Below are 27,388 nucleotides of genomic sequence, written 5' to 3' on the forward strand. Positions count from 1 at the left end.
TAGAGAAAGATTTTGCTTTTGCAATCAGGTCTGAATTAGGCCCATAGACGTTTTACTCCATAATGCCAGAGTCTACTGCGCATGCGCAGGTCCTCAGGAACATGGCTTCCACACCTTGTTCCCTGGGGCATCTCCATTCCATAACGGCCATTTTCTTAGTGATTTGTGTCCGCAGTATAGGGCCACCGTTGTGGGACTCCGGAAGGGGCTAAGTATAATATATGGTTGCAGTAGGGACCTGCAGTCAGAAAAGGCAGGGTAGGCAGAGCCTCACCTGTCATGCTCCCTATCATACTCACAGTACTCACTATAAAAATTATTGGGATAACACAAAGATATTTATAACTTATAAGCATCTTCTTTGTATTAATGCAATCATCTTTATAGATAAAGCTTACCAGAGTTGAAGGGCTCCTGGAACTGCAGGGAGAGATAAAGAGGCAACGGCAGCTCAGCCTCATCTCTCACACTGTCGGACACTGCCTGTACAGATGGGCGGGGCTACACAGCGGCCAATCAGACCGCATGGAACAGAGAAATGTGAGGCATGCCTCACAGTGGGGGTGTGTGTGAGCTCTGATGGGCAGCTTGGATTGGTCATGTGACCAATCCAGGAAGTAAAGAAAGGCAGACACCGCAGCTGAGCAGCATGGCAGGGGAGAAGGTAAAAGGGGACCCACAGTGCCAGCAGCAGCCACCCGTGCACAGTGACTGGGTGAGTAGCTGCCAGAACCTGTACTCTGTGTGTGTGTGTGTGTGTGTGTGTGTGTGTGTGTGTGTGACAGGAATCTGTGTGTGGCATCTGTAGTGAGTGTGGGGACAGGACCGTGTGTGTGAGTGTGTGTGGCATCTGTAGTGAGTGCGGGGACAGGTGTGTGTGTAATCTGTAGTGAGTGCGGGGACAGGTGTGTGTGTGATATCTGTAGTGAGTGCGGGGACAGGTGTGTGTGTGATATCTGTAGTGAGTGCGGGGACAGGTGTGTGTGTGATATCTGTAGTGAGTGCGGGGACAGGGGTGTGTGTAATCTGTAGTGAGTGCGGGGACAGGTGTGTGTGTGATATCTGTAGTGAGTGCGGGGACAGGTGTGTGTGTGATATCTGTAGTGAGTGCGGGGACAGGTGTGTGTGTGATATCTGTAGTGAGTGCGGGGACAGGTGTGTGTGTGATATCTGTAGTGAGTGCGGGGACAGGTGTGTGTGTGATATCTGTAGTGAGTGCGGGGACAGGTGTGTGTGTGATATCTGTAGTGAGTGCGGGGACAGGTGTGTGTGTGATATCTGTAGTGAGTGCGGGGACAGGTGTGTGTGTGATATCTGTAGTGAGTGCGGGGACAGGTGTGTGTGTGATATCTGTAGTGAGTGCAGGGACAGGTGTGTGTGTGATATCTGTAGTGAGTGCGGGGACAGGTGTGTGTGTGATATCTGTAGTGAGTGCGGGGACAGGACTCTGTGTGTGTGGCTACAGTAGTGAGACGTAGTGTACATATATGTTCCTGCTCTCCCTCCCCAGGTGCTGCTGACTATATCACTGATGACTGTATTGCCCTGTGTATCCTGCTGCACCAGACCTGCTGAGTTTCTGCAGGTGAGGGGGCAATGGGGGCACCTCACCCAGAAGTTGGTATCCACCAGTTTACTCACAACACTAGGGTGATGGCTGTGACCTGGCTATTACTGTATGTATGTTCTCCCTGTGTTTGTATGGATGTAGGGCAGGGACATTAAATTGTGTAGGGGGTGAGACAGGCTCCTGGCACTGAGAGCCTCCACCATTTGTGCCTCCCCAGCCTCTGACCTCACCGCACGTCACTGGGGTGCAGGGTGTGCGGTATGGGCCCCCCTGAACCAATTATAGAAACGCATATGCATATATAGAGAGAGAGAGAGAGAGAGCTTATCCAAAAATTAACAGGTGCTATTTAATAGTAAATGTGCTGTAACCCCCAGCAACGCGCCATGTTGGTTTCCATTTTTCATTTAATTTATGTTTAAAACATTTCAGTTATAATCTTCATCTGTGCACAATGTACTGTGTTTTACAAGTTCTATTATAGCACAGCTTAAAGAGCAACTATAATATCACATATTGCAGGAAACACAAAACATGTCAGGATTGGGGTTTCTTTGCATTTGTTTTTTTATTTATTAGCCTAATGAAAGATCCTGATTGTATGTTATTATGGCGCTATTTACACTCCAAGCCCCACTAAGTAAATGTATAAGTACATGAACAGGAGATGTAAAATCTGCATTTCTGTAATCAGTATCAGTGGATATACGGTAGCTGCGTAAGAGTACAGTAATACTATCTACTACCACTAATCTCTATATACTGTAGGATGTGTGGTATTTGTCTACTAATGCCTGAATATAGTTATTGCTCATCTTTATTCTGTTTTTATTTTCTATCTTCATTTTCCCTGCAAACACAGAACAGTAGAAACTAAGCATCTCTTTACTTTTTGCCATATGTCTAATTCAGTACTGCTCTCTTTTCTTTAGGGAGCCAAGCTGCTGCCAATCATTTCCTTTCTCAGCCAATGAGAATATTTGCTGTCAGATGGGTCCCACCCTCAGGAGGTGCAGCTGCTTGGAGAGGAGTGGTGAGAGTCAGCAGCAGTAGAAGGAGGAGGAGTGGGAGTGTTGGAGCAAAAACCAAATAGAGTTGAATGATTGAACTTTCTTTTTTAGTTTGTGCAGCAGCCAATGCCTATATCCCCTTCCCTCTGAGTCTGCTCAGCGCAGGGAAACTGTAGCCCATCTCCTCCTTGATTGATCTCTTATGCAAGATGTTGCTGAAGGATCACGGCTGCTGTGTGTCCTTTTTCCTATGGATTATTATCTTGCTGTGGGGCACCCTGTCTGCCACTAACTCAGCTGCTGCTTCTCCCCGCAAGCAGGATGAGTCGTTCTCCACGCTGAGTGTGTACAGAGCAAGATGCACATCCAGGTGCCTGAGCCTGCACATCACTCGCATCTCTGCCTTCTTCAGGCACTTTCAGGTACAGCTACTGTATATGCTGCGGGTCCTGCTGCTGCTACATTGTATTCATCTCTGTGTTCTCTTTATTCATTCACTTATTTATTTATTACATTTACTTGTATATTCTGTTTGTCACTGTCGCATCAGTTTTGTGCAGAGCTAATGACAGCAGTGTTTAGTGCTCACAAAGATGTGGTCCTGTAAGATAACTAAGTATTGATGTGGGTGCATATTTATATACAGCGCTATATACTTAGTTGGACAGGGTATGATAGTAGAGAGCAGTAATTGACCTCTGCTGGCAACTGCAAGCTGCCTAGTTCCAATCCACCTTGAGTTTATTGTGATAATAGGTGTCACAATTGTATTCAGGGCTTTTACATCCTCTAGTTAAAAGAAAAAAAAAGTGATGTACATCCCATTGGGATTTTTCTTGTTGCAGATATGCCTAGAACATAATGGGCATACTGTAGTATCACATTGGGCACAACAGATAAGTTTGTATAACTCCCCATGTAACTTATATCATCAGTGCAGTATTATAGATTGTGGTTCATATTTGAGCTCCTGTTTTACAAGGTTGTAGTAATGAGTAACATTTGTAGTGCTAGAGCACTACAACCAGTGCAGAGGGTTACTCCTGCATCAAGAGACAGTATTTAATGAAACGTGCATTATTCCCTGCTGGACCTGCGTCTTGTGATCTCAGGAGTTTAGAGCTATGGGTCACTTACATGTGAGGTCTGCACTGAGGTTCCTGGGGATGTGGTTAGCATAAAAAATATACATATTTCTAAATATCAAATGCAAGAGATGATTTTTATTTGTCCCACAGGTAATTTTGAGACTTCTGGTTCTCCCTCTAGTCTTTCTGGCAGTATAATAATGCCATTAGCTGTACAAATGAGGGTATGTGCAGTATAAAGTAAATGTGTGCAGCTCTTTAGTTCCTTTTTAAATGAAATAAAATTGTCAGTACAATGAAATCTGTTTTTACCTGACGGTACCTCAAGATTGTAAAGAAAATGCTTCAGCCATAGTGGAATTCATCAAAGTGTTTATTTGTGTGAAATATTTGTTTATTTTGTCTGCCGGAGAGTCTCAGCCAGTGATTGTTGTGTGGAAGTGATGGCACCTGTTGGGTATTACAGTGACAAACGCCACCTCATAGAGTGGTCCGTCACAGCATGCTGAAGTAATAAAGACTGAGAGGGAATTACTTCATGGATGATAAGTTTGCCTCATGCTTTGCTTATAGCCTCAGGCCCCTCATTGGTAAATCAGCCTTGGCTTACACGTAAAGGCTGCATTTTATTTAAGACTAGAAAAGAATATCTGTGCTCACCTATTAACCTATGAAATCCACATAATTATTAGCTGACCTTTCGGGGGCAATCGCTGAGAAGCTAAAACTAGCAGAGTACATGTGTATTACATTTATTTCAACAATATTGGAAAATATCTTGACTTGCTGTGGGGTAGCATATCCTGAATCACACACACCGTAAACATTGTCTTTTAATGAGTGAACCAGTGAACTCAGATTATCTGCCTGCCAAGATGACATGCAGAAAATATTACATTCTCTTAGGTATGTCTCTGAAATACTAGACAAGATGTAGGGCATTCCACTTAGTCTGAGAGCTTACAATTATCCCTGTGTATTTTTTTCCCCCTGAAACCCATAGTTACATTTACCTAATTTTTTCATGTTTAGGATTTTTTGTTTTTAAAGAACAGCAGTATTCTTGTCAGCATACAATGTGTGAATCATTAGTTTTTTTTACATCAGAGTAAGGATGGTGGTGGTGGTGGGGGAGGATAGCTTCATATACATTCATTTGAGACATGGATTTAAACCTATATTATTGACAAATTTGCTGAATTAATCATGTTTTTTAATGCTCTGAATAAAACAACTAAAATCCCTCCCCCCACCTATCACAAAAAAATATATACTTTTTCTGTAATTTGTGGGGGTTCAGTATGAGTTACCAATGGACGGGATGCCGGCAGTCAGTATTCCGACAGCGGCATCCCATCCATCAGAATCCCAACAACCATCCATTAAACCCCCTAACTCTCATCTTTTCCCTACCCTAACCCTCCCTTGTGGGTGCCTAACCCTAGCTGCTAACTGCTCCCCATTTGTGGAGCCACCGAACCCTAGACACTAGCAAACAGTATGACAAAACAATGTTTTCTGGCTTGTGGTTCAGTAACTAGAAGCAAGGTATCCATGGGATAATTCACCAGGATGCAATAAAGTTAATTAGCACAATTCTAAAGGTTTTATTTAAAATATTAAAATACAGCTTTATATGCAAAAACTCATAGATAATAAATGTAAATTGAAATATGAGAAGAGGATTTTGTACCATAAAATTTAGAATTTTTAAAATTTCTGCTTGTAATTTTTACCAAATATCTGGTGGTCAAAACTGTCAAGAACATCATTACATTGACATGGAAGCACAACTCACAAAATGAGAGGGGCTCATTGGTTGAATTGTACAGAAGAGGTAGCTGCAACTGTTAAAGACATATATCCAAAGTATGTGTGTGTGTGTGTGTGTGTGTGTGTGTGTGTGTGTGTGTGTGTGTGTGTGTGTGTGTGTGTGTGTGTGTCTACGTAGCATCATTACGGAGAACCTTCAATAAAAAGTACTTCAATGAAAAGATAAATCAAAAGTAAAAAATTACTACAAAAACATATAAAGAGCCTGTGCCATAGATATTTCAATATAAATGAGAGCTTGTTAAATTAATTAAATGAAAAACAAGTTAAAAAAGAATATGAAAGAATACTATTTCATGTGATTTCTTAATAGCAGTATAAGAATTCTAAATGTGAGCCATGCAATGTGGTGAATGTGGGAAAACACTCATATCTGTATACATTCTGAATATATTAATTGTAGTCAAATAAATCATAGTATTACAATATTACAAGCAATTCAATATACTGTACATGGAACAATGCTGACACTAAACAACTAGGCAGATAGACACAATACTATATATATATATATATATATATATATATATATATATATATATATAGTCTATCTATCTATAGCATGCGCTGTAAGCAGTTTCCATGAAAGGCTTCCATCCAAGTGAAGTGTAATAATGACTTATTTTACAATACAGCATGCTGACAATACAGCTGCGTTAGGGGTTTCAGTGCACAAATGTAGTCTGTGGTCTTTGTTGTGACTTAACTTTCAAGTGACAGTATTTTCAATACGGGCTGAAATTTCCCCTCAAGCCATTTGCTTGCTACCATTTGTGCAGTACCAACCTGTTCAACTGCACCACATTTCCATTGAAGAAACTTCTTGACTGAAATGACCTTTATCTCATGATTCTAATATGAACTATATCTCAGTCTGGCAATTTCTGTACTGTATATCATATGTAATATTCCTCCTTAGTAGGATGGCTCCATATTTTACAGAAAAATAGACACCTCCAACACACAACACTCCTAAGTACAGGTGTGAGGAATCTGAGGATAGGTTAAAGAAAAAAAAAACATATAAAGACCATTTTGGGACAGAACATGTTCTTTTAAATTTAATTCAGGTGTTGAATTATTCTTAACTCCTGGTAGAGTAACTGAAAACGGACATTACTAATTAATAGACCAGTTCATCAACACTGTTTTATCATCAACCCTTCCACTCTTTTCTTATAAAACTGCCTGACAGTTCCACTGGGGGATCGAGGCTACCCGGGCTAATGTGCCTAAATGAGGCTACCCAAGGCATATAATAGCTTTTGCATCAGTATATATATGTATGTATGTATGTATGTATGTATGTATGTATGTAATGAGTTCAGTATAATATGTTCGACATTCATTATGTCTACATGTTCATCATTGAGAGATTACAAATAACTTGTAATGCATTATTTAATACATTATTGTTGTGTTGGTTCAGCATGACTCCAAAAGGGAACATGGAGCATTACCATCATGTCAGTGGCATAGATACATCACAATTTGGGGTAGCTAAGCTTGTCTATAGTTACTATGAAGTGTTTTGTCCCTGACACCCTACTCCTTCTTTGTTCAGTGAGCGGTACATTCTTCACAAAACCCTCAGCTGTAGGGACAAATGTCCTGACTCCAAGGACTGCAATACTTTTCTGCCTAAATTATGACAGTTGTATAGCATGCCTCCCAACGGTCCCAAATTGAGGGACTATTCTGCCATCCTGATTAGGATGACTTGTCTTCATTCAGATGAGATTGGGAGGTATGCCCTATGGTTACATGCTGTTCAAATGTGCATCTTTTGGGGTGGGAGGCCTCCAATGGGATCTGGACACAGCCTCAAAAGGGGTCTGTTCATGTCTTATGTCAGCCATCCCGATTTCACATTTCTCAGTGTTGGACATAATTTTGTGTTCTAGGCGATCCAGAGAAGGGCACGTCTGGGTGGGAACACTTCTCTGCGGGGTGCAGACCATAATGATGTAATTCAAAGCAAAACCTGTCATCATGACCACTCCCGCCCCCCACCACACACACACACACACACACACACACACACACACACACACACACACACACACTTATCTAGAGATGTGTGCAGGTTGAGAGAGAGGGTCAGCTACTCTCCCCGGAGCCAGGACAAAACACCCAAATTCACGAGTCTCCTGTAAGTTGCAGGAATATAGGCAAGTATAAAGTTGGGAGGTATGGCATATTATGCTTTAATTGGGTTACTTTTTTTAGCAAGTTTTAAATTCTGTATCTGTCACCTATACATAGTGGAAACAGCCATTTTGTTGGCGAAACCCAGGGGCAAACGCAGGATTTCTTGAGGTGGAATTCCAAATGCAAACCACAATCTGCCACTTTACAGTACATTGGAGCAAGTGTGGGAGTCTGCGGGAGCAATAGGAGAAACTAATACTGACCCTGACATCCCATAATAAATATATATATATATATATATATGATGTGGTGGTGTTCAGCACTCTGTTTTAAAAAAAACAAAAGCTGCTCCGGTGCCCTACCAGCTGATATCAGTAAATAGCAAGAAAAAAACGGCTGGCACTCAGAGACTTGAAAAAACCAATCAGACTACGTGGCTATTAACCACGTAGTCTGATTGGTTTTTTCAAGTCTCTGAGTGCCAGCCGTTTTTTCTTGCTATATATATATATATATATATATATATATATATATATTATATACACACACACACACAAACATAATAGAACCAGTAGGAGACAGAACTGCACTTTCTAAGCACACATTCTCCCACCTCATGGTAAAGCTCCTGTCTCTTCTTCCTGGTAGCTACTCTCTGGTCCAGTGCACTGACTGTGGACTCATATCCACACACACACAGCAAACTTGCTAGAAGAAGCTGCTACCACTGTGCATGTGCAGCAGCTCTGTTCTGTCCCTTATACTACATGTTGAGGCAGCAGCTCCAGTAATCATATAATATACTACTATTGCTGTTGTCATAATCTGAGCTGCCGGCCAAGAGGAGTGGGGTTACCGGGCAGCCAGAACCCCCCCCCCCCCCCGTTTCTCTGCTTTTGTCTATGGAACCAATACTTGCCTCTTGCCTTAATGCTGTCACTAGTTTCTAGTTAATTTATTGGCTCATATATTAATTCAATTTATTGGTGATCAGGTCACATTTGAGCATTTTACATTTTGTTTTAGAAATAATGAGAATGTAAATACCATGATAGGGGAGATATACTAAGCCTGGAAAGTGATAAAGTGGAGAGCGCCAAACAGCTACTAACTGCCATGTTACAGGTTGTGTTTGAAAATCACAGGTGCTGATTGGTTGGTACTTTATCTTTCTCCACCTTATCACTTTCCAAGGCTTAGAACCATCTACCATGGCTTTAATGAATTACATAAATTGACATACTGGTAATAAATCATCTACCTTGTCGTAAGTTAATTTGCTGACTGGGGCATAGTATACATTTGTGATAATCTGTATACAAAACCAATCTTCCACACTTCATATAGTAAATTATGACCTTGCCTCAACCAACGAATTCTAAATTGGGTGAAGATGAAATCAATATTACACATTTTCTCAATGATATAGTCTGTAAGTAATTTTTCATTCTCTGTCTAAATGTCAGTATGCTGCTATATATATACAATGTGTCAGCACAGCACAAAATAAAAACTCGTTATTATGAAGTACAGCCAAGGGGAGTTCATTCATTATCCAGATGTTTTTATTGTATTGGAACTGATTTTGGAAACACATGTAATAACATCATTCTTGTCCATAAAGTAATGAAATAATTTATCTGTGTACAGTACATATTAATTTCACCATATTTCTTACCTCACAATATGTGTGCTTTATGTTCTTGAGGTTGATCATTTGTTTGCAGAAATAAGTGTGGAGAACGTTTTTTTCTCTCTCGGTAGACACTTCAGAGGATAGTGACTAGTATTATACATTTGAGTACTGGTAGCCATCTTGGACTTGTAAAACCTGTCTTATTAGACCGAAACACATAATAATTTGGCTAAAGTGCTTGATCAGTATTTGCTTTAATATTTTTTTTGATGACTCCTATCATAATTATCGTGCTCTTTTTAAATTGATATCCAAATGTAGAGCAGAACAAATAAATTACACTTTAATGATGATGAAATACGCTGCCAGTTAGGATGTGTTATACTGGAAGCACTGTCTTGTATATTAATCATTTGTTTATGTTGCTCAGGTTTAAAACTATGAGTTTTCACAGCCAAAAGAAAGCAGATTATAATTAAAATGCATTAGGTGGTTAGGGCACGGAATGTGTATGTGCCAGCATGGTGTAAACATCTAGTTCATTACAGTTTACAAAGTCCCCTATGGTTTAAGAACGTATTATTGCCAGCAACGTTTCTTCCTTTCATGTAGAAATACATGAAGTATCTTAAATAATGCAGAACACAATCAGCCTGCCTCTGAAATAATCCTCAGTTGGAAACCTTAACATGATGAAAGCAACATCCAAGTATCTGTAGATTGCTGACTTTAGTAGGCCATGGTATACCTGCAATGTTTATTTGACAACAGTAACTGCAATATGATATTAATATTTGTATCTGGAAATCAGATGAAAAAAATGACTTTATACTGTTGCATTATTCAAGGATTCCCAACCACAGTCCTCAAGGCACAATGCATTCAATAGTCCTTACTAAATTTTTGTGCAAAAAAAACCAGCTGTATTATTTATTTCCCCAGTGTTTTACAATTATAACCATTTTTTTTTACGCAAAAGTTTTGTTGCGCAAACACATAGGATCAGCTACTGCCGGAGTAAGTGAAAACAGCCAGGCTATGCCAGCCTCCCCCAACCGGCTGCCAGCTTGTGGCTTGGAACATCTATATTGTGAGAGACTTGGAGATTCTTTGGGGAGATTTGGCTGTTTTCACTTATTCTGGCATTTGCATTTCCTAATTGCCCATCTAACTGCGCGGCATTATCGGGCTGAATACCGCTGGATCTGACAGTACCTCGTATTGGGAATTATTTTCACTGAAGCAACTGATTTATACACTATATTTTCAGCAATATGGGATATTGGATTATTGTTGTGTTGCATGTTTTCAGATAAAGAAAAACTTTTCTGGAATTACTGGCTTTCGAATCAGGCTATTACCGGTAAATTTACATTACTGAAGCTTAGGGGTAAATTTACTGGGTGTGGAATGGAAGGTCGTTAGTAACTAGGTCGACCACTATTGGTCGAAAGTAACTAGGTCGACAGGGTTTCTAGGTCGATCAGGTCTAGATCGACAGGTCAAAGGGTCGACATGAGATTTTTATATTTTTTTGGGTGTCGTTTTCTCCATTCAGTGACCTGGAACCCCAGTTAGTGCACCGTGTCCCCTCGCATGGTGAGCGAAGCAAGGTGCCTCGCTCCGCTACCGCTGCGCTCGGCACAGGTTACTATTCCCAATCGTAGTCTGCATGGATCGTTATGTATAAAAGAGTTCAAAAAAAGAAAAAAATTTGAAAAACTCATGTCGACCTTTTGACCTGTCGACCTAGAATATGTCGACCTAGAGACCCTGTCGGCCTAGTTACTGTCATCCAACAGTGGTCGATCTAGACACTGTCGACCTACTTACTGTCGACCTAGAGACCGGATATAAAATTTACTAATGTGGTGATGTTGCCCTTAGCAACCAATCCAATTCTATTTATTATTTTCTACATTGCTATAGAGAAATGATAGACAGAATCTGGTTGGTTGCTATGGGCAGCATCACGACTTTTCCTTTTTAGAAGCTTTAGTAAATTTACCCCTAAGTGTCTGGCAGCCTTTTTATAGTTATACATGCATTGAATGAGTGTAATGTCCATACATTAACTAACTAGTTACCAGCCTGCCAAAATGACGGAACAACAGTAATGTCAGCGCCGATGGCTGTGCGCGCCCGAATTGAGCAACACTTTAATTGCTCCCTATACAAGTGAGGAGCAACGTTAGCCTTATTATATAGGATGTTTTTAATGTTTTTATTACATGCAATGTATAGTTTAATTATTAATGACTAGGTGATTCATCGCGCCCTACGGGCGCTCTTCACGCCGTCGTAAGGGGCTACGCCCCCTTAACCCTTGCACACCCTTGTGGCGTGCAATATTTTTATTATATGGAGTATTACCTCCAATCATAATTGTGTGAGTGGTTAAATATTGCACGGACAAAGAGCATGCGATGGTTAAGAGGTGAGAAGCCCCTTGCAAAGGCGTGAACAGTGCACGCAGGGCCTGATGAATCACCTAGTAGGTGCTGTGGTTGGGGGAGTGGCGGGTGCGGGGAAGACGCGGATGGGATCCGGGGGTGCCGAGGGAGGGGGAGGGGCGGTTGCGGTGGTGCCGCAGGTGGGGGTCCGGAACCACCACGGGTGGGGGAGTAGCAGTTGCGGGGGTGCCACGGATGGGGGAGGGGTGAATGCGGTGGTGCGGCGGGAGGGGCGGGTGCGGGTTGCTGCGGGTGGGGGAGGGGGTCCGGAGCTACCGTGGGTGCTGGAGAGGGTGTGTGGGGGTGCTGCGGATGGGGCCCGGAGGTATTGTGAGTGGGGGAGGGGCGGGTAATGCTTCTCCTCCTCGAAGCAGCTAAGCTGCTGTCCTCCCTTTGGCAGTGGCTCTCCCTGAGACTCGCACAGCAGCCAGTCACTATTGTTAGCGCCGGTGTCCCAACGCACCGCATTACAGGGAAGAAGATGCACTCAATAAACTACAGCTCCCAGCAGCCCTAAGGACCGGAATGCTTCGGCGCTAAGGGCTGCTGGGAGCTGTAGTTTAGGGGGCGTTACGTGTGTACGCATCTGTGTACGCATCACTGGAACAGGGGGCATTACGTGTCTAAGCGGCACTGGTACATGGGGCGTTACGTTTCTAAGCGGCACAGATACAGGAGCATTACGTGTCTAAGCGGCACTGGTACAGAGGGCATTACGTGTGTAAGCGGCACTGGTACAGGGGGCGTTACGTGTGTAAGCGTCACTGCTACGGGGGGCGTTACGTGTGTAAGCGTCACTGCTACAGGGGGCGTTACATGTGTAAGCGTCACTGCTACAGGGGGCGTTACGTGTGTAAGCATTACTGGTACAGGGAGGCGTTACGTCTGTAAGCGTCACTGGTACAGGGGGTGTTACGTGTGTAAGCATCACTGGTACAAGGGGCATTACGTGTGTAAGCGTCACTGGTACAGGGGGCGTTACTTGTGTAAGCGTCACTGCTACAGGGGGCGTTACATGTGTAAGCATCACTGGTACAGGGGGCATTACATGTGTAAGCGTCTCTGGTACAGGGAACGTTACATGTGTAAGTGTCTCTACTACAGGGGGTATTATGTGCGCTGTGCCTTTGTAAAGTATGTGAGGTTGCCAATTTAGAGTTTGCAGGGGGGCGCCGAACACCCTAGCACCGGCCCTGACTGCACACCCACTGCACTGCACAGCACTGTCACCTTTTACATTGATTCAGCATCCAGACATTACCCTCCGCGATATCACCCACTCTATCCATTACATTAGCCATCTCGGGGCTTCCAAGCCGGCAGCCCAGGTGCTGTGTTGTGGAGTCAGGGCCTCTGGGGATCTGGGTGCGGCTGTGGTGGGGAGGCAGTTCTGTGACATCACGGGGCTCAGAGAGTATGCGGCACAGGGAGGGCTACGAAAGCCTTCCGCTGCGCCGCTTTCATACACATGTATGCCGGTGGCCGCAGCAGCTTTTGTTCCACATGCGCTGCTGCCAGGCAGTGGGGATTGATGATGGCGGAGGGGGCAGGCGGACTGGCAGCAGGACATACAACGCTGCAGTAAAAGGATTTCCCCCCCTATCTACAGTGCAGAGACTTGATGCAGATGCAGTGGCATAGCCTCCTGCTGTACCTTTTTGGCAGGTACAGTCCTTTTTTTATGGTCTGTACCGATTATTGACTCTCCAAGCTTCCATTGAAAGTATGAGAAAGGGGCGTGGCCACGTGGGTGTACCCGTGGCCATGCCCCCTTTTCGAATTTATATAAATTTTTATGTGTAAAGTGTTGGAGGGTATGTTGCTGCAGATGCAGTGGGCCTATTTTGGGGTGTTGGCCTGGAGCTGCAACTCCATCTGTCTCATTGCTAATCCTGCTCTGTGAAAACACAGCAGGCAAAGGGCAGAGCCTCCCATTGGATGTAACCTGTGTGGGAGGGCGTTTCTCGCCCAATCAGCTGTGGACTGGGTGTGATAGACCTGCCACTAACCCAATGAGAGATGCGTTATACACACAGGCACAAAGTCACAGAGCTGGGCTATTATATAGGAGATTCAATTTTTTTTCGGGAGCTGCACTGATATGGTTTTATACGTTTTTACAAGGTGATCATCAGGGCTATTTTTATATATTAAAAATCTTTATGTTGACTTTCTTGCACCCAATGTACTATGGTACCAACCTTAACAAGCAAGTGTTGCGTTAATAAATAATAAGGTAATAATATACCTGAAAATAGTCATGTGTTAAGCTTAATTGTCATATATAGAAATTGTATAGTTGGGAAAGGCAGACAAGATGCTCCAAAAGCTCTAATACATGCTCTCATATCTCCTGCATTGATAATTGCAATAGCATACTTACTGGTCTTCCCCAAAACAGACTTTTATCTTTGCAATTTGAATGCAGCTACGAGGCTGATCTTCCTCGCTAAATGTTCAACGTCTGCTGCTCTGCTCTGTCAGTCCCTCCACTAGTTACCTATATTCTACTGAATTCAATATAAAATACTATTACTTACACATAATGCAATTAACCAAACTACACCAACATTTATCTCTTCGCTTATTTCACACTATCTACCATCCCAACCTCTCCGCTCTGCACAAGATTTGTTTCTCTCACCACATGCATTACCCATTCTCCTTCATGGTTAAGGGACTATTTTAGCCACTCCCATGCACAAAGAGGCTTCCTCTAGTCTCCAAAATTTCAAGCATTCCCTGGAAACTTACCTCTTCAGGCATCCTTGTCAAATTCCAGGAACACCCACAAAAGCTTCATAAGCTATCCTACCCAATTATACGATTTGGTATGATTTCCTGTCATTCGGGATCACGGTGGTCAGGAGACCGACGTCAGAAACCCGATCGTCAGAATCCCGACAGTGGCGCATAAAGTCCCCTCACGAGCCTTGCTTCGGACCCGGTGGCTCGCTTTGCTTGCCACACTATTATATTTCCCCTCGGTTGGTGCATGGACCCAACAACCGAGGGAGAATAATGAGCATTTATCAGGATTCCGACTATTGCTATTTCATCGGCTGTCGGGATTCCGGCATCGGTATCCTGACCGCCAGTATACCCAGGGCCAGCAACAGAAATCATATATATATAGTAGAGATGTGCACTTGAAATTTTTCGGGTTTTGTGTTTTGGTTTTGGGTTCGGTTCCGCGGCCGTGTTTTGGGTTCGACCGCGTTTTGGCAAAACCTCACCGAATTTTTTTTGTCGGATTCGGGTGTGTTTTGGATTCGGGTGTTTTTTTCAAAAAACACTAAAAAACAGCTTAAATCATAGAATTTGGGGGTCATTTTGATCCCAAAGTATTATTAACCTCAAAAACCATAATTTCCACTCATTTTCAGTCTATTCTGAATACCTCACACCTCACAATATTATTTTTAGTCCTAAAATTTGCACCGAGGTCGCTGGATGACTAAGCTAAGCGACCCTAGTGGCCGACACAAACACCTGGCCCATCTAGGAGTGGCACTGCAGTGTCACGCAGGATGGCCCTTCCAAAAAACACTCCCCAAACAGCACATGACGCAAAGAAAAAAAGAGGCGCAATGAGGTAGCTGTGTGAGTAAGATAAGCGACCCTAGTGGCCGACACAAACACCTGGCCCATCTAGGAGTGGCACTGCAATGTCACGCAGGATGGCCCTTCCAAAAAACACTCCCCAAACAGCACATGACGCAAAGAAAAAAAGAGGCGCAATGAGGTAGCTGTGTGAGTAAGATAAGCGACCCTAGTGGCCGACACAATCACCTGGCCCATCTAGGAGTGGCACTGCAGTGTCACGCAGGATGGCCCTTCCAAAAAACACTCCCCAAACAGCACATGACGCAAAGAAAAAAAGAGGCGCAATGAGGTAGCTGTGTGAGTAAGATAAGCGTCCCTAGTGGCCGACACAAACACCTGGCCCATCTAGGAGTGGCACTGCAGTGTCACGCAGGATGGCCCTTCCAAAAAACACTCCCCAAACAGCACATGACGCAAAGAAAAAAAGAGGTGCAATGAGGTAGCTGTGTGAGTAAGATAAGCGACCCTAGTGGCCGACACAAACACCTGGCCCTTCTAGGAGTGGCACTGCAGTGTCACGCAGGATGGCCCTTCCAAAAAACACTCCCCAAACAGCACATGACGCAAAGAAGAAAAAAAGAGGCGCAATGAGGTAGCTGTGTGAGTAAGCTAAGCGACCCTAGTGGCCGACACAAACACCTGGCCCATCTAGGAGTGGCACTGCAGTGTCACGCAGGATGGCCCTTCCAAAAAACACTCCCCAAACAGCACATGACGCAAAGAAAAAAAGAGGCGCAATGAGGTAGCTGTGTGAGTAAGATAAGCGACCCTAGTGGCCGACACAAACACCTGGCCCATCTAGGAGTGGCACTGCAGTGTCACGCAGGATGGCCCTTCCAAAAAACACTCCCCAAACAGCACATGACGCAAATAAAAATGAAAGAAAAAAGAGGTGCAAGATGGAATTGTCCTTGGGCCCTCCCACCCACCCTTATGTTGTATAAACAGGACATGCACACTTTAACCAACCCATCATTTCAGTGACAGGGTCTGCCACACGACTGTGACTGAAATGACGGGTTGGTTTGGACCCCCACCGAAAAAGAAGCAATTAATCTCTCCTTGCACAAACTGGCTCTACAGAGGCAAGATGTCCACCTCATCATCATCCTCCGATATATCACCGTGTACATCCCGCTCCTCACAGATTATCAATTCGTCCCCACTGGAATCCACCATCTCAGCTCCCTGTGTACTTTGTGGAGGCAATTGCTGCTGGTCAATGTCTCCACGAAGGAATTGATTATAATTCATTTTAATGAACATCATCTTCTCCACATTTTCTGGAAGTAACCTCGTACGCCGATTGCTGACAAGGTGAGCGGCGGCACTAAACACTCTTTCGGAGTACACACTTGTGGGAGGGCAACTTAGGTAGAATAAAGCCAGTTTGTGCAAGGGCCTCCAAATTGCCTCTTTTTCCTGCCAGTATAAGTACGGACTGTCTGACGTGCCTACTTGGATGCGGTCACTCATATAATCCTCCACCATTCTTTCAATGGGGAGAGAATCATATGCAGTGACAGTAGACGACATGTCCGTAATCGTTGTCAGGTCCTTCAGTCCGGACCAGATGTCAGCATCAGCAGTCGCTCCAGACTGCCCTGCATCACCGCCAGCGGGTGGGCTCGGAATTCTGAGCCTTTTCCTCGCACCCCCAGTTGCGGGAGAATGTGAAGGAGGAGATGTTGACAGGTCGCGTTCAGCTTGACTTGACAATTTTGTCACCAGCAGTTCTTTGAACCCCAGCAGACTTGTGTCTGCTGGAAAGAGAGATCCAAGGTAGGTTTTAAATCTAGGATCGAGCACGGTGGCCAAAATGTAGTGCTCTGATTTCAACAGATTGACCACCCGTGAATCCTTGTTAAGCGAATTAAGGGCTCCATCCACAAGTCCCACATGCCTAGCGGAATCGCTCCCTTTTAGCTCCTCCTTCAATGCCTCCAGCTTCTTCTGCAAAAGCCTGATGAGGGGAATGACCTGACTCAGGCTGGCAGTGTCTGAACTGACTTCACGTGTGGCAAGTTCAAAAGGTTGCAGAACCTTGCACAACGTTGAAATCATTCTCCACTGCGCTTGAGACAGGTACATTCCACCTCCTATATCGTGCTCAATTGTATAGGCTTGAATGGCCTTTTGCTGCTCCTCCAACCTCTGAAGCAAATATAGGGTTGAATTCCACCTCGTTACCACTTCTTGCTTCAGATGATGGCAGGGCAGGTTCAGGCGTTTTTGGTGGTGCTCCAGTCTTCTGTACGTGGTGCCTGTACGCCGAAAGTGTCCCGCAATTCTTCTGGCCACCGACAGCATCTCTTGCACGCCCCTGTCGTTTTTTTAAAAATTCTGCACCACCAAATTCAAGGTATGTGCAAAACATGGGACGTGCTGGAATTTGCCCATATTTAATGCACACACAATATTGCTGGCGTTGTCCGATGCCACAAATCCACAGGAGAGTCCAATTGAGGTAAGCCATTCCGCGATGATCTTCCTCAGTTGCCGTAAGAGGTTTTCAGCTGTGTGCGTATTCTGGAAACCGGTGATACAAAGCGTAGCCTTCCTAGGAAAGAGTTGGCGTTTGCGAGATGCTGCTACTGGTGCCGCCGCTGCTGTTCTTGCGGCGGGAGTCCATACATCTACCCAGTGGGCTGTCACAGTCATATAGTCCTGACCCTGCCCTGCTCCACTTGTCCACATGTCCGTGGTTAAGTGGACATTGGGTACAACTGCATTTTTTAGGACACTGGTGAGTCTTTTTCTGACGTCCGTGTACATTCTCGGTATCGCCTGCCTAGAGAAGTGGAACCTAGATGGTATTTGGTAACGGGGGCACACTACCTCAAGAAATTGTCTAGTTCCCTGTGAACTAACGGCGGATACCGGACGCACGTCTAACACCAACATAGTTGTCAAGGCCTCAGTTATCCGCTTTGCAACAGGATGACTGCTGTGATATTTCATCTTCCTCGCAAAGGACTGTTGGACAGTCAATTGCTTGGTGGAAGTAGTAAAAGTGGGCTTACGACTTCCCCTCTGGGATGACCATCGACTCCCAGCAGCAACAACAGCAGCGCCAGCAGCAGTAGGCGTTACACGCAAGGATGCATCGGAGGAATCCCAGGCAGGAGAGGACTCGTCAGAATTGCCAGTGACATGGCCTGCAGGACTATTGGCATTCCTGGGGAAGGAGGAAATTGACACTGAGGGAGTTGGTGGGGTGGTTTGCGTGAGCTTGGTTACAAGAGGAAGGGATTTACTGGTCAGTGGACTGCTTCCGCTGTCGCCCAAAGTTTTTGAACTTGTCACTGACTTATTATGAATGCGCTGCAGGTGACGTATAAGGGAGGATGTTCCGAGGTGGTTAACGTCCTTACCCCTACTTATTACAGCTTGACAAAGGCAACACACGGCTTGACAAATGTTGTCCGCATTTCTGGTGAAATACTTCCACACCGAAGAGCTGATTTTTTTGGTATTTTCACCAGGCATGTCAATGGCCCTATTCCTCCCACGGACAACAGGTGTCTCCCCGGGTGCCTGACTTAAACAAACCACCTCACCATCAGAATCCTCCTTGTCAATTTCCTCCCCAGCGCCAGCAACACCCATATCCTCCTCATCCTGGTGTACTTCAACACTGACATCTTCAATCTGACTATCAGGAACTGGACTGCGGGTGCTCCTTCCAGCACTTGCAGGGGGCGTGCAAATGGTGGAAGGCGCATGCTCTTCACGTCCAGTGTTGGGAAGGTCAGGCATCGCAACCGACACAATTGGACTCTCCTTGTGGATTTGGGATTTCGAAGAACGCACAGTTCTTTGCGGTGCTTTTGCCAGCTTAAGTCTTTTCATTTTTCTAGCGAGAGGCTGAGTGCTTCCATCCTCATGTGAAGCTGAACCACTAGCCATGAACATAGGCCAGGGCCTCAGCCGTTCCTTGCCACTCCGTGTGGTAAATGGCATATTGGCAAGTTTACGCTTCTCCTCCGACAATTTTATTTTAGATTTTGGAGTCCTTTTTTTACTGATATTTGGTGTTTTGGATTTTACATGCTCTGTACTATGACATTGGGCATCGGCCTTGGCAGACGACGTTGCTGGCATTTCATCGTCTCGGCCATGACTAGTGGCAGCAGCTTCAGCACGAGGTGGAAGTGGATCTTGATCTTTCCCTAATTTTGGAACCTCAACATTTTTGTTCTCCATATTTTAATAGGCACAACTAAAAGGCACCTCAGGTAAACAATGGAGATGGATGGATACTAGTATACTTATGGATGGACCAGCGACTGCCGACACAGAGGTAGCTACAGCCGTGGACTACCGTACTGTGTCTGCTGCTAATATACACTGGATGATAATGAGATGAAATTAATATATATATATAATATCACTAGTACTGCAGCCGGACAGGTATATATATTTATTATGTAATGACTGATGACGGACCTGCTGGACACTGTCAGCTCAGCAGCACCGCAGACTGCTACAATAAGCTACTATAGTAGTATGTATCAAGAAGAAAGAAAAAAAAAACCACGGGTAGGTGGTATACAATTATGGATGGACCAGCGACTGCCGACACAGAGGTAGCTACAGCCGTGGACTACCGTACTGTGTCTGCTGCTAATATAGACTGGATGATAATGAGATGAAATTAATATATATATATATAATATCACTAGTACTGCAGCCGGACAGGTATATATATTTATTATGTAATGACTGATGACGGACCTGCTGGACACTGTCAGCTCAGCAGCACCGCAGACTGCTACAGTAAGCTACTATAGTAGTATGTATCAAGAAGAAAGAAAAGAAAAAAAACCACGGGTAGGTGGTATACAATTATGGATGGACCAGCGACTGCCGACACAGAGGTAGCTACAGCCATGGACTACCGTACTGTGTCTGCTGCTAATATAGACTGGATGATAATGAGATGAAATTAATATATATATATATAATATCACTAGTACTGCAGCCGGACAGGTATATATATTTATTATGTAATGACTGATGACGGACCTGCTGGACACTGTCAGCTCAGCAGCACCGCAGACTGCTACAGTAAGCTACTATAGTAGTATGTATCAAGAAGAAAGAAAAAAAAAACCACGGGTAGGTGGTATACAATTATGGATGGACCAGCGACTGCCGACACAGAGGTAGCTACAGCCATGGACTACCGTACTGTGTCTGCTGCTAATATAGACTGGATGATAATGAGATGAAATTAATATATATATATATATATATATATATATAATATCACTAGTACTGCAGCCGGACAGGTATATATATTTATTATGTAATGACTGATGACGAACCTGCTGGACACTGTCAGCTCAGCAGCACCGCAGACTGCTACAGTAAGCTACTATAGTAGTATGTATCAAGAAGAAAGAAAAAAAAAAAAAACACGGGTAGGTGGTATACAATTATGGATGGACCAGCGACTGCCGACACAGAGGTAGCTACAGCCATGGACTACCGTACTGTGTCTGCTGCTAATATAGACTGGATGATAATGAGATGAAATTAATATATATATATATATATAATATCACTAGTACTGCAGCCGGACAGGTATATATATTTATTATGTAATGACTGATGACGGACCTGCTGGACACTGTCAGCTCAGCAGCACCGCAGACTGCTACAGTAAGCTACTATAGTAGTATGTATCAAGAAGAAAGAAAAGAAAAAAAACACGGGTAGGTGGTATACAATTATATATATATTATATACAATTATATATATATATATATATATATATATTAAACTGGTGGTGATTAATTAAACTGGTGGTCAGGTCACTGGTCACACTATCAGCAACTTGCAAGTAGTACTCCTAAGCAGACAATCACAATATATATACTGGTGGTCAGTGTGGTCACAATGGCAGTGTGGCACTCTGGCAGCAAAAGTGTGCACTGTACGTTAAAATATGTACTCCTGCTCTCAGACTCTAACTGCTCCCCACTGTCTCCCCCACAAGTCAGATATACAGTCACACTATCACTTCAGCAAGTAGTAGTACTCCTCCTAATGCTCCCTAAAATTACTAAAGTAAATACTGTGTCTCTCTCTACTCTAGTCTCACTCTCTTCTCTATAAACCGAGAGGACGCCAGCCACGTCCTCTCCCTATCAATCTCAATGCACGTGTGAAAATGGCGGCGACGCGCGGCTGCTTATATAGAATCCGAGTCTCGCGATAGAATCCGAGCCTCGCGAGAATCCGACAGCGGGATGATGACGTTCGGGCGCGCTCGGGTTAACCGAGCAAGGCGGGAAGATCCGAGTCGCTCGGACCCGTGTAAAAAAACATGAAGTTCGGGCGGGTTCGGATTCCGAGGAACCGAACCCGCTCATCTCTAACATATAGGCAAACAAAACTCTCTTCCTGCACTGTTAGGCTATAGATCTTTACTAAAATATTAGTAGGCAGCCGTATTTCAATAAGTTCCCTGTTAGAAAAAACTAAACATGGAGAATATGTGTGACAATAGTGAATTGGTGCCTTTAAATTGTCATAATCCCATAACTATTCCAACCATCAATGAGTGTCGCCTATTGGTGGAAATATATACGTTGGGCTTTATGCTGTGAATTTTTTAATACAGTTGTTTATTGAACAAGACCCTGAGTGCCGCAGAATACTTCATTGCTTTTCAACATATTTAATACCGCCTCAGAGGGCACCTGGGCAACTACCTTCAGTAATATATATATATATATATATATAAAGTGTCAGACTGGAGCATGACTGGGCACTAAGCAGCATATCCTTGTGGCCTCTCTACTCCTTGAGGCCCGGTACAGGTGTCCCCTTTGACCCCCCCTGTCACCGGCCCTGAGGATACCGATCAGGAAATTAACTGCGACCCCTATTATATCCCCTCTGTACAGTCCACACATAACTTTACAATACATATTTTCTCTTTTTTTTTACTTTCTCATCCCAATGACCTCAGGTCAGCATTCCTGTGTTTCTGGATCATATAGCCCAACAAGAATCTCTGCAATCTGGCTGGACCAATACGTAATTTGTAGCACTTATCATTGTGTATCAATGCCTATTTCCTTATAGATTGTAAACTTGCAAACAGGGTTCTCTTACCTCTTTGTCTCTTGTTACCAAAACTCATTTTATTACGATCTTGTTCACAATCATAAAGCACAGCAGAATATGCTGGCACTATATACCAGGGACGTGCGGTGTGCTATATACATATGTAGCCACTCTCATCGCACCTATGAACAGTCACAGTTGTGACTATCTTGCCATGATTAGCCTGCCCATCGGTGTGCATATGCCAATATTTGCACCTGTGATCCATAGGAAAAACATTTGTAGTCACTGCCACAATGCGTGCACATGTGCAAACGCATTGCAGCAACGATGAGAACCGCTATATATGTAAGTAAGTGCTAATAATCTTCTAAAGATGCGGGCTGTAACTTGAAATGCTTGTAATGGGGCTTGTGGCATTGTTATACAGATGGAGCCATGCTAATCTAGCCTTCTCTGTTGCGCCTAGGTGCACCAGGGTTTATTAGCATAAGACTTTCATCTATTGTTCTCATCTGCAATACAATACAGACAGAACAATACAGCAGGAGACTAAGTCATTACAGCAAGAGATTAAGTCCGACAGCACTGGCTCAATTAAGCCTATTAAAGGGATATATGAGCAGGGCTCCATCTGTATATTACTTTACTTTTTAACATAACTGCACTAGAAAGTCAGGCTGAAAAGTACATTTTACATTTTCAAGTTTACATTTTGGGGATCATTGTACTATAACTTCTGCTTTGAACAGTTTCTCTCTCATTTGTGGATTTTCAAGCCCAGGTAAAGATTCTTTCCTATCATACACAGTTATCCCCCATCCCCACCCCCCACCCCAAAAAAATTCCCTCCAAAAAATCAGGAAACCTGGAAGACCATGTAATAACAATTAGAATATTAAGAATAACAAAGCGTGCAGTGGTCCTGAATTTTCTGGGGAATGTATTGGCACCTGAGTCAACAGATGCAGCACTTGCTAATGGAAATTGTCAGAGAATATTACACAGTATCTTCCACATTTCCCATATTTCCTCGGATTGTCCATTTTCTTATCACTGAAAACCTTCATTTACAAGCGTTCAAATACAAACTAATAGGTCTCCCAGATTAATAGTTTACCAAGATATATTATTCATTTTCAAAAATTTAGCAAAAAAAACCCCCACCACCATCACTGATAAACTACTGAGGGATAGTCCTATTTCATTTATATAAGTTAGTGCAGTGACTGTGGAGTCCCGGGGTACTGACGCAGAATTGTACACACATCTGTTTATGTAGTCTGTCTAGAGTATCAACGTACTTTGAAAACAAGCGCATGCAAATCCGAGAATGCAGAGTCAGGCGCATTCTGATCGTATCTACACATGCAGCCAGAGAGGAGGTGTGATCACATAAGTAAGGTTCAGTAAGGCTCTGTTCCACACTTACCTACTCTCCTGGAGTCTCCTAGGATCCCAGAAAGGTGGGTGGCACACCCCCGAGGCATAAGTTTATACCAGCAAACCCCCCCCCCCCCCCCATCCCTTCCTGGCTCCAAATTGCATGAGCAGCCGGACAGCTGAGAGGGGAAAGGAGAAAAAAATGTGATCGCAATGCATTACTTCTCAGTGGAACATCTGGGCGAATACAGATTATTATTATTATTATCCTTTATTTATATGGCGCCACAAGGGTTCCGCAGCGCCCGATTACAGAGTACAAATGCACATAAAAAATAGGAAAACAGTGACTTACAGTTGAATACAATATAGGACAAGTACAGGGCAGCTAAGCATAACTACACCAGTAAACATAGAGATAAGTTCCAGGTGGTCAAAAAACTGTGGGATCTGGGCGGTTGAGGATTATTAAAGTAAGAAAAGTATAAGCACATGAGGGAAGAGGGCCCTACTCGTGAGAGCTTACATTCTAAGGGGAGGGGTAGACAGACAGGGATGACACAGATGGGGTACATAGAGAGCGTGGAACAGAGGGTTATGTTGAGATTTGGCTACGTTTGGTAAAGAAATGGGTCTTAAGAGCCCGTTTGAAGTTTTGTAGAGAGGTGGAGAGTCTGAGGGGGAGAGGTAAAGAATTCCAGAGAAATGGAGCAGCACGTGAAAAATCTTGGAGATAGGAGTGGGAGGAAGTAATCAGAAGACAGGAGAGACGGCGTGCATTAGCAGAGCGAAGAGGACGGGTGGGAGAGTAAAGGGAGATAAGGTCAGAGATGTAGATGGGAGAGGAGTGGGTGAGTGCTTTGTAAGTGAGTGTGAGAAGTTTGAATTGGATTCTGAAAGGGAAGGGAAGCCAGTGGAGGGCCTGTAGGAGGGGGGAGGTAGACGTAGTGCGTTTGGTGAGGAAGATGAGCCGGGCAGCAGCATTGAGGATAGATTGGAGTGGAGAGAGGTGATTGTCAGGGAGGCCAGTTAAGAGGAGATTACAGTAGTCCAGTCTGGAAATAATCAGTGAGTGAATAATGATCTTAGTGGCATCCTGTGTGAGAAAAGGTCTGATTCTAGAAATGTTTTTGAGATGAAAATGACAGGTTTGTGAGAGGTGCTGAATGTGTGGTTTGAAGGAGAGGGAGGAGTCAAGGATTACGCCAAGACAGCGTACTTGGGGGCTAGGGGAGATAGTTGTGCCATCAATGGATAATGAGATTGTGGGAGGTGAGGCTGTGCGGGAGGGTGGGAAGATGATCAGCTCAGTCTTAGACATGTTGAGTTTAAGAAAGCGCTGAGACATCCAGGAAGAGATAGCAGAAAGACAGTTTGAGGTACGAGTGAGGAGAGCCGTGGAGAGATCAGGGGAGGAGAGGTAGATTTGAGTGTCATCAGCATAGAGGTGATATTGGAAGTTAAAAGAACTAATGAGTTCACCTAAAGAGGACGTATAGAGAGAGAAAAGGAGAGGACCAAGAACAGAGCCTTGGGGGACACCAACAGTTAGTGGAAGTGGGGGGGAGGTAGCATCATGAGAGGAGACAGAGAAGGAACGATCAGAGAGGTAGGAGGACAGCCAGGAGAGGGCAGTATCACGCAGACCAAGAGAGTGAAGGATTTGCAGAAGGAGAGGATGGTCCACAGTGTCAAAAGCAGCAGAGAGGTCAAGAAGAATAAGCAGAGAGTAGTGGCCCTTAGATTTGGCTGCATGGAGGTCATTGCAGACTTTTGTGAGGGCAGTTTCAGTGGAGTGGAGAGAACGGAAACCAGACTGGAATGGGTCAAGCAGTGAGTGAGAGGAAAGAAAGGCAGTGAGGCGATTATAGACAATACGCTCAAGAAGTTTGGAGGCAAAGGGGAGGAGAGAGATGGGTCGATAGTTGGAGAGAGTGTTAGGATCAAGGGTAGGTTTTTTAAGAATAGGGGAGACAAGAGCATGCTTGAAGGCAGAGGGGACAGTGCCTGATGAAAGGGAGAGATTGAGAAGGTGGGCAAGATGGGAACAGGCAGAAGGGGAGAGGTAACGGAGGAGGTGGGAGGGGATAGGGTCGAGCGGGGAGGTTGTGGGGGGGGAGGAACGGATGAGGGCCATGACTTCCTCGCCAGATACATGGGAGAAAGATGTCAGAGTTGGTAAGAGGGAAGGGGAGGGGTGGCAAGGGATGGGTGGTGGCTGGTTGCTGGACTGGTGGGAAGTGATATCCTGACGTATGGAGTCAATCTTGGATGTGAAATAAGTGGCAAAGTCAAGAGCAGACAATGAGGAAGGGAGAGGAGGTGGTGGTGGGCAGAGGAGGGAGTTAACAGTGGCAAAGAGGCGCCGGGGGTTGGAAGACTGTGTAGAAATGAGGATTTTGAAGTATGATTGTTTAGCAAGGGAAAGGGCAGTACTGAAGGATGAGAGCATGAATTTGAAATGGAGGAAGTCTGCTTTAGAGCGTGATTTCCTCCACTGTCGCTCGGCAGTACGTGAGCATTTTTGTAGGTATCTGGTGCATTTGGTGTGCCAGGGTTGAGGTGTTGATCTGCGAGGGTGAATAGTGGTTGGCGGAGCAACAGAGTCAAGGGCAGAAGTAAGAGATGCATTGTATAGGGATGTGGCTTGTTCAAGGCATGTGAGAGAGAGAAGAGGAGAGAGAAGGGAGTCAAACAGGGAGGACAGGGATGAGGTGTCAATAGCCTCAATGTTACGCTTCGTGATGGTAGCCTTAGGAGGGAGAGATGGGGAAGCAGAGATAGATAAGTTGAAAGAGAGCAAATGGTGGTCAGAGAGGGGAAAAGGGGAATTGGAGAAATCAGAAATATCACAGCGGTGAGTGAAAACCAGATCCAGTGAGCTCCCGTTCACATGGGAGGGTGAGGTGGTCCACTGGGAGAGACCAAGTGAAGAGGTGAGGTTAAGGAGTTTAGAGGCAGGTGATTTTGTGGGGTTATCGATAGGGATGTTGAAATCACCTAGAATAATGGAGGGAATGTCAGAAGAGAGGAAGTGAGGTAGCCAGGAAGCAAAGTTGTCAAGGAATTTGGAGGAAATGCCAGGTGGACGGTAAATTACAGCAACTCGAAGATTAGTTGGTTGGTAGAGGCGTAATGCATGGACCTCAAATGTAGAGAATGTAAGAGAAGGTTCTGGAGGTATAAGTTGGTATGTGTAGCTTGAGGGTAAAAGGATCCCAACACCACCCCCATGGCGACAGATTCCAACAGAGGAGTCTGTATTTAGGACTCTGCACTGCAGCCAGGGCTGTTGTCAGAAATTGTGGGGCCTAGTACAGATGACACAGACTGGGCCCCCAGAGCCCAGGCCTGGCACATTAGTACCCTGATACTCTGCACAACATACATGGTTTATCTATGTCATACTCTGCACTCCTGTATGCCGCAGCACTGATCACAGTATAAGGCAGGTTATACTCTGCACCCTGTATACTGCAGCACTGATTCAATGTATAGTATACAGTGTCAAGGAGCAGGTCATGGTGTGCACTCCCCTATACAGCAGAACACCCTGAAGCACTCTGCAGGCTGCTGAC

General features: G+C 44.4%; 1 protein-coding gene across 1 annotated transcript in view; it reads left to right on the top strand.

The window, feature by feature from the left end:
- Positions 1–619: 619 nt before the first annotated feature.
- The window catches only part of ANOS1 (anosmin 1), a 280,125-nt gene continuing 253,356 nt past the window's right edge, over positions 620–27,388 (top strand). The window contains exons 1-3 of the mRNA XM_063955496.1: positions 620–715; positions 1,511–1,585; positions 2,503–3,002. Coding sequence (XP_063811566.1) covers positions 2,790–3,002 — 213 coding nt within the window. The 5' untranslated portion in view covers positions 620–715; positions 1,511–1,585; positions 2,503–2,789. The remainder of the gene's footprint in view (positions 716–1,510; positions 1,586–2,502; positions 3,003–27,388) is intronic.

The sequence above is a fragment of the Pseudophryne corroboree genome, chromosome 2 (genome assembly GCF_028390025.1).
Source record: "Pseudophryne corroboree isolate aPseCor3 chromosome 2, aPseCor3.hap2, whole genome shotgun sequence".
Classification (NCBI taxonomy): Eukaryota; Metazoa; Chordata; class Amphibia; order Anura; family Myobatrachidae; genus Pseudophryne; species Pseudophryne corroboree.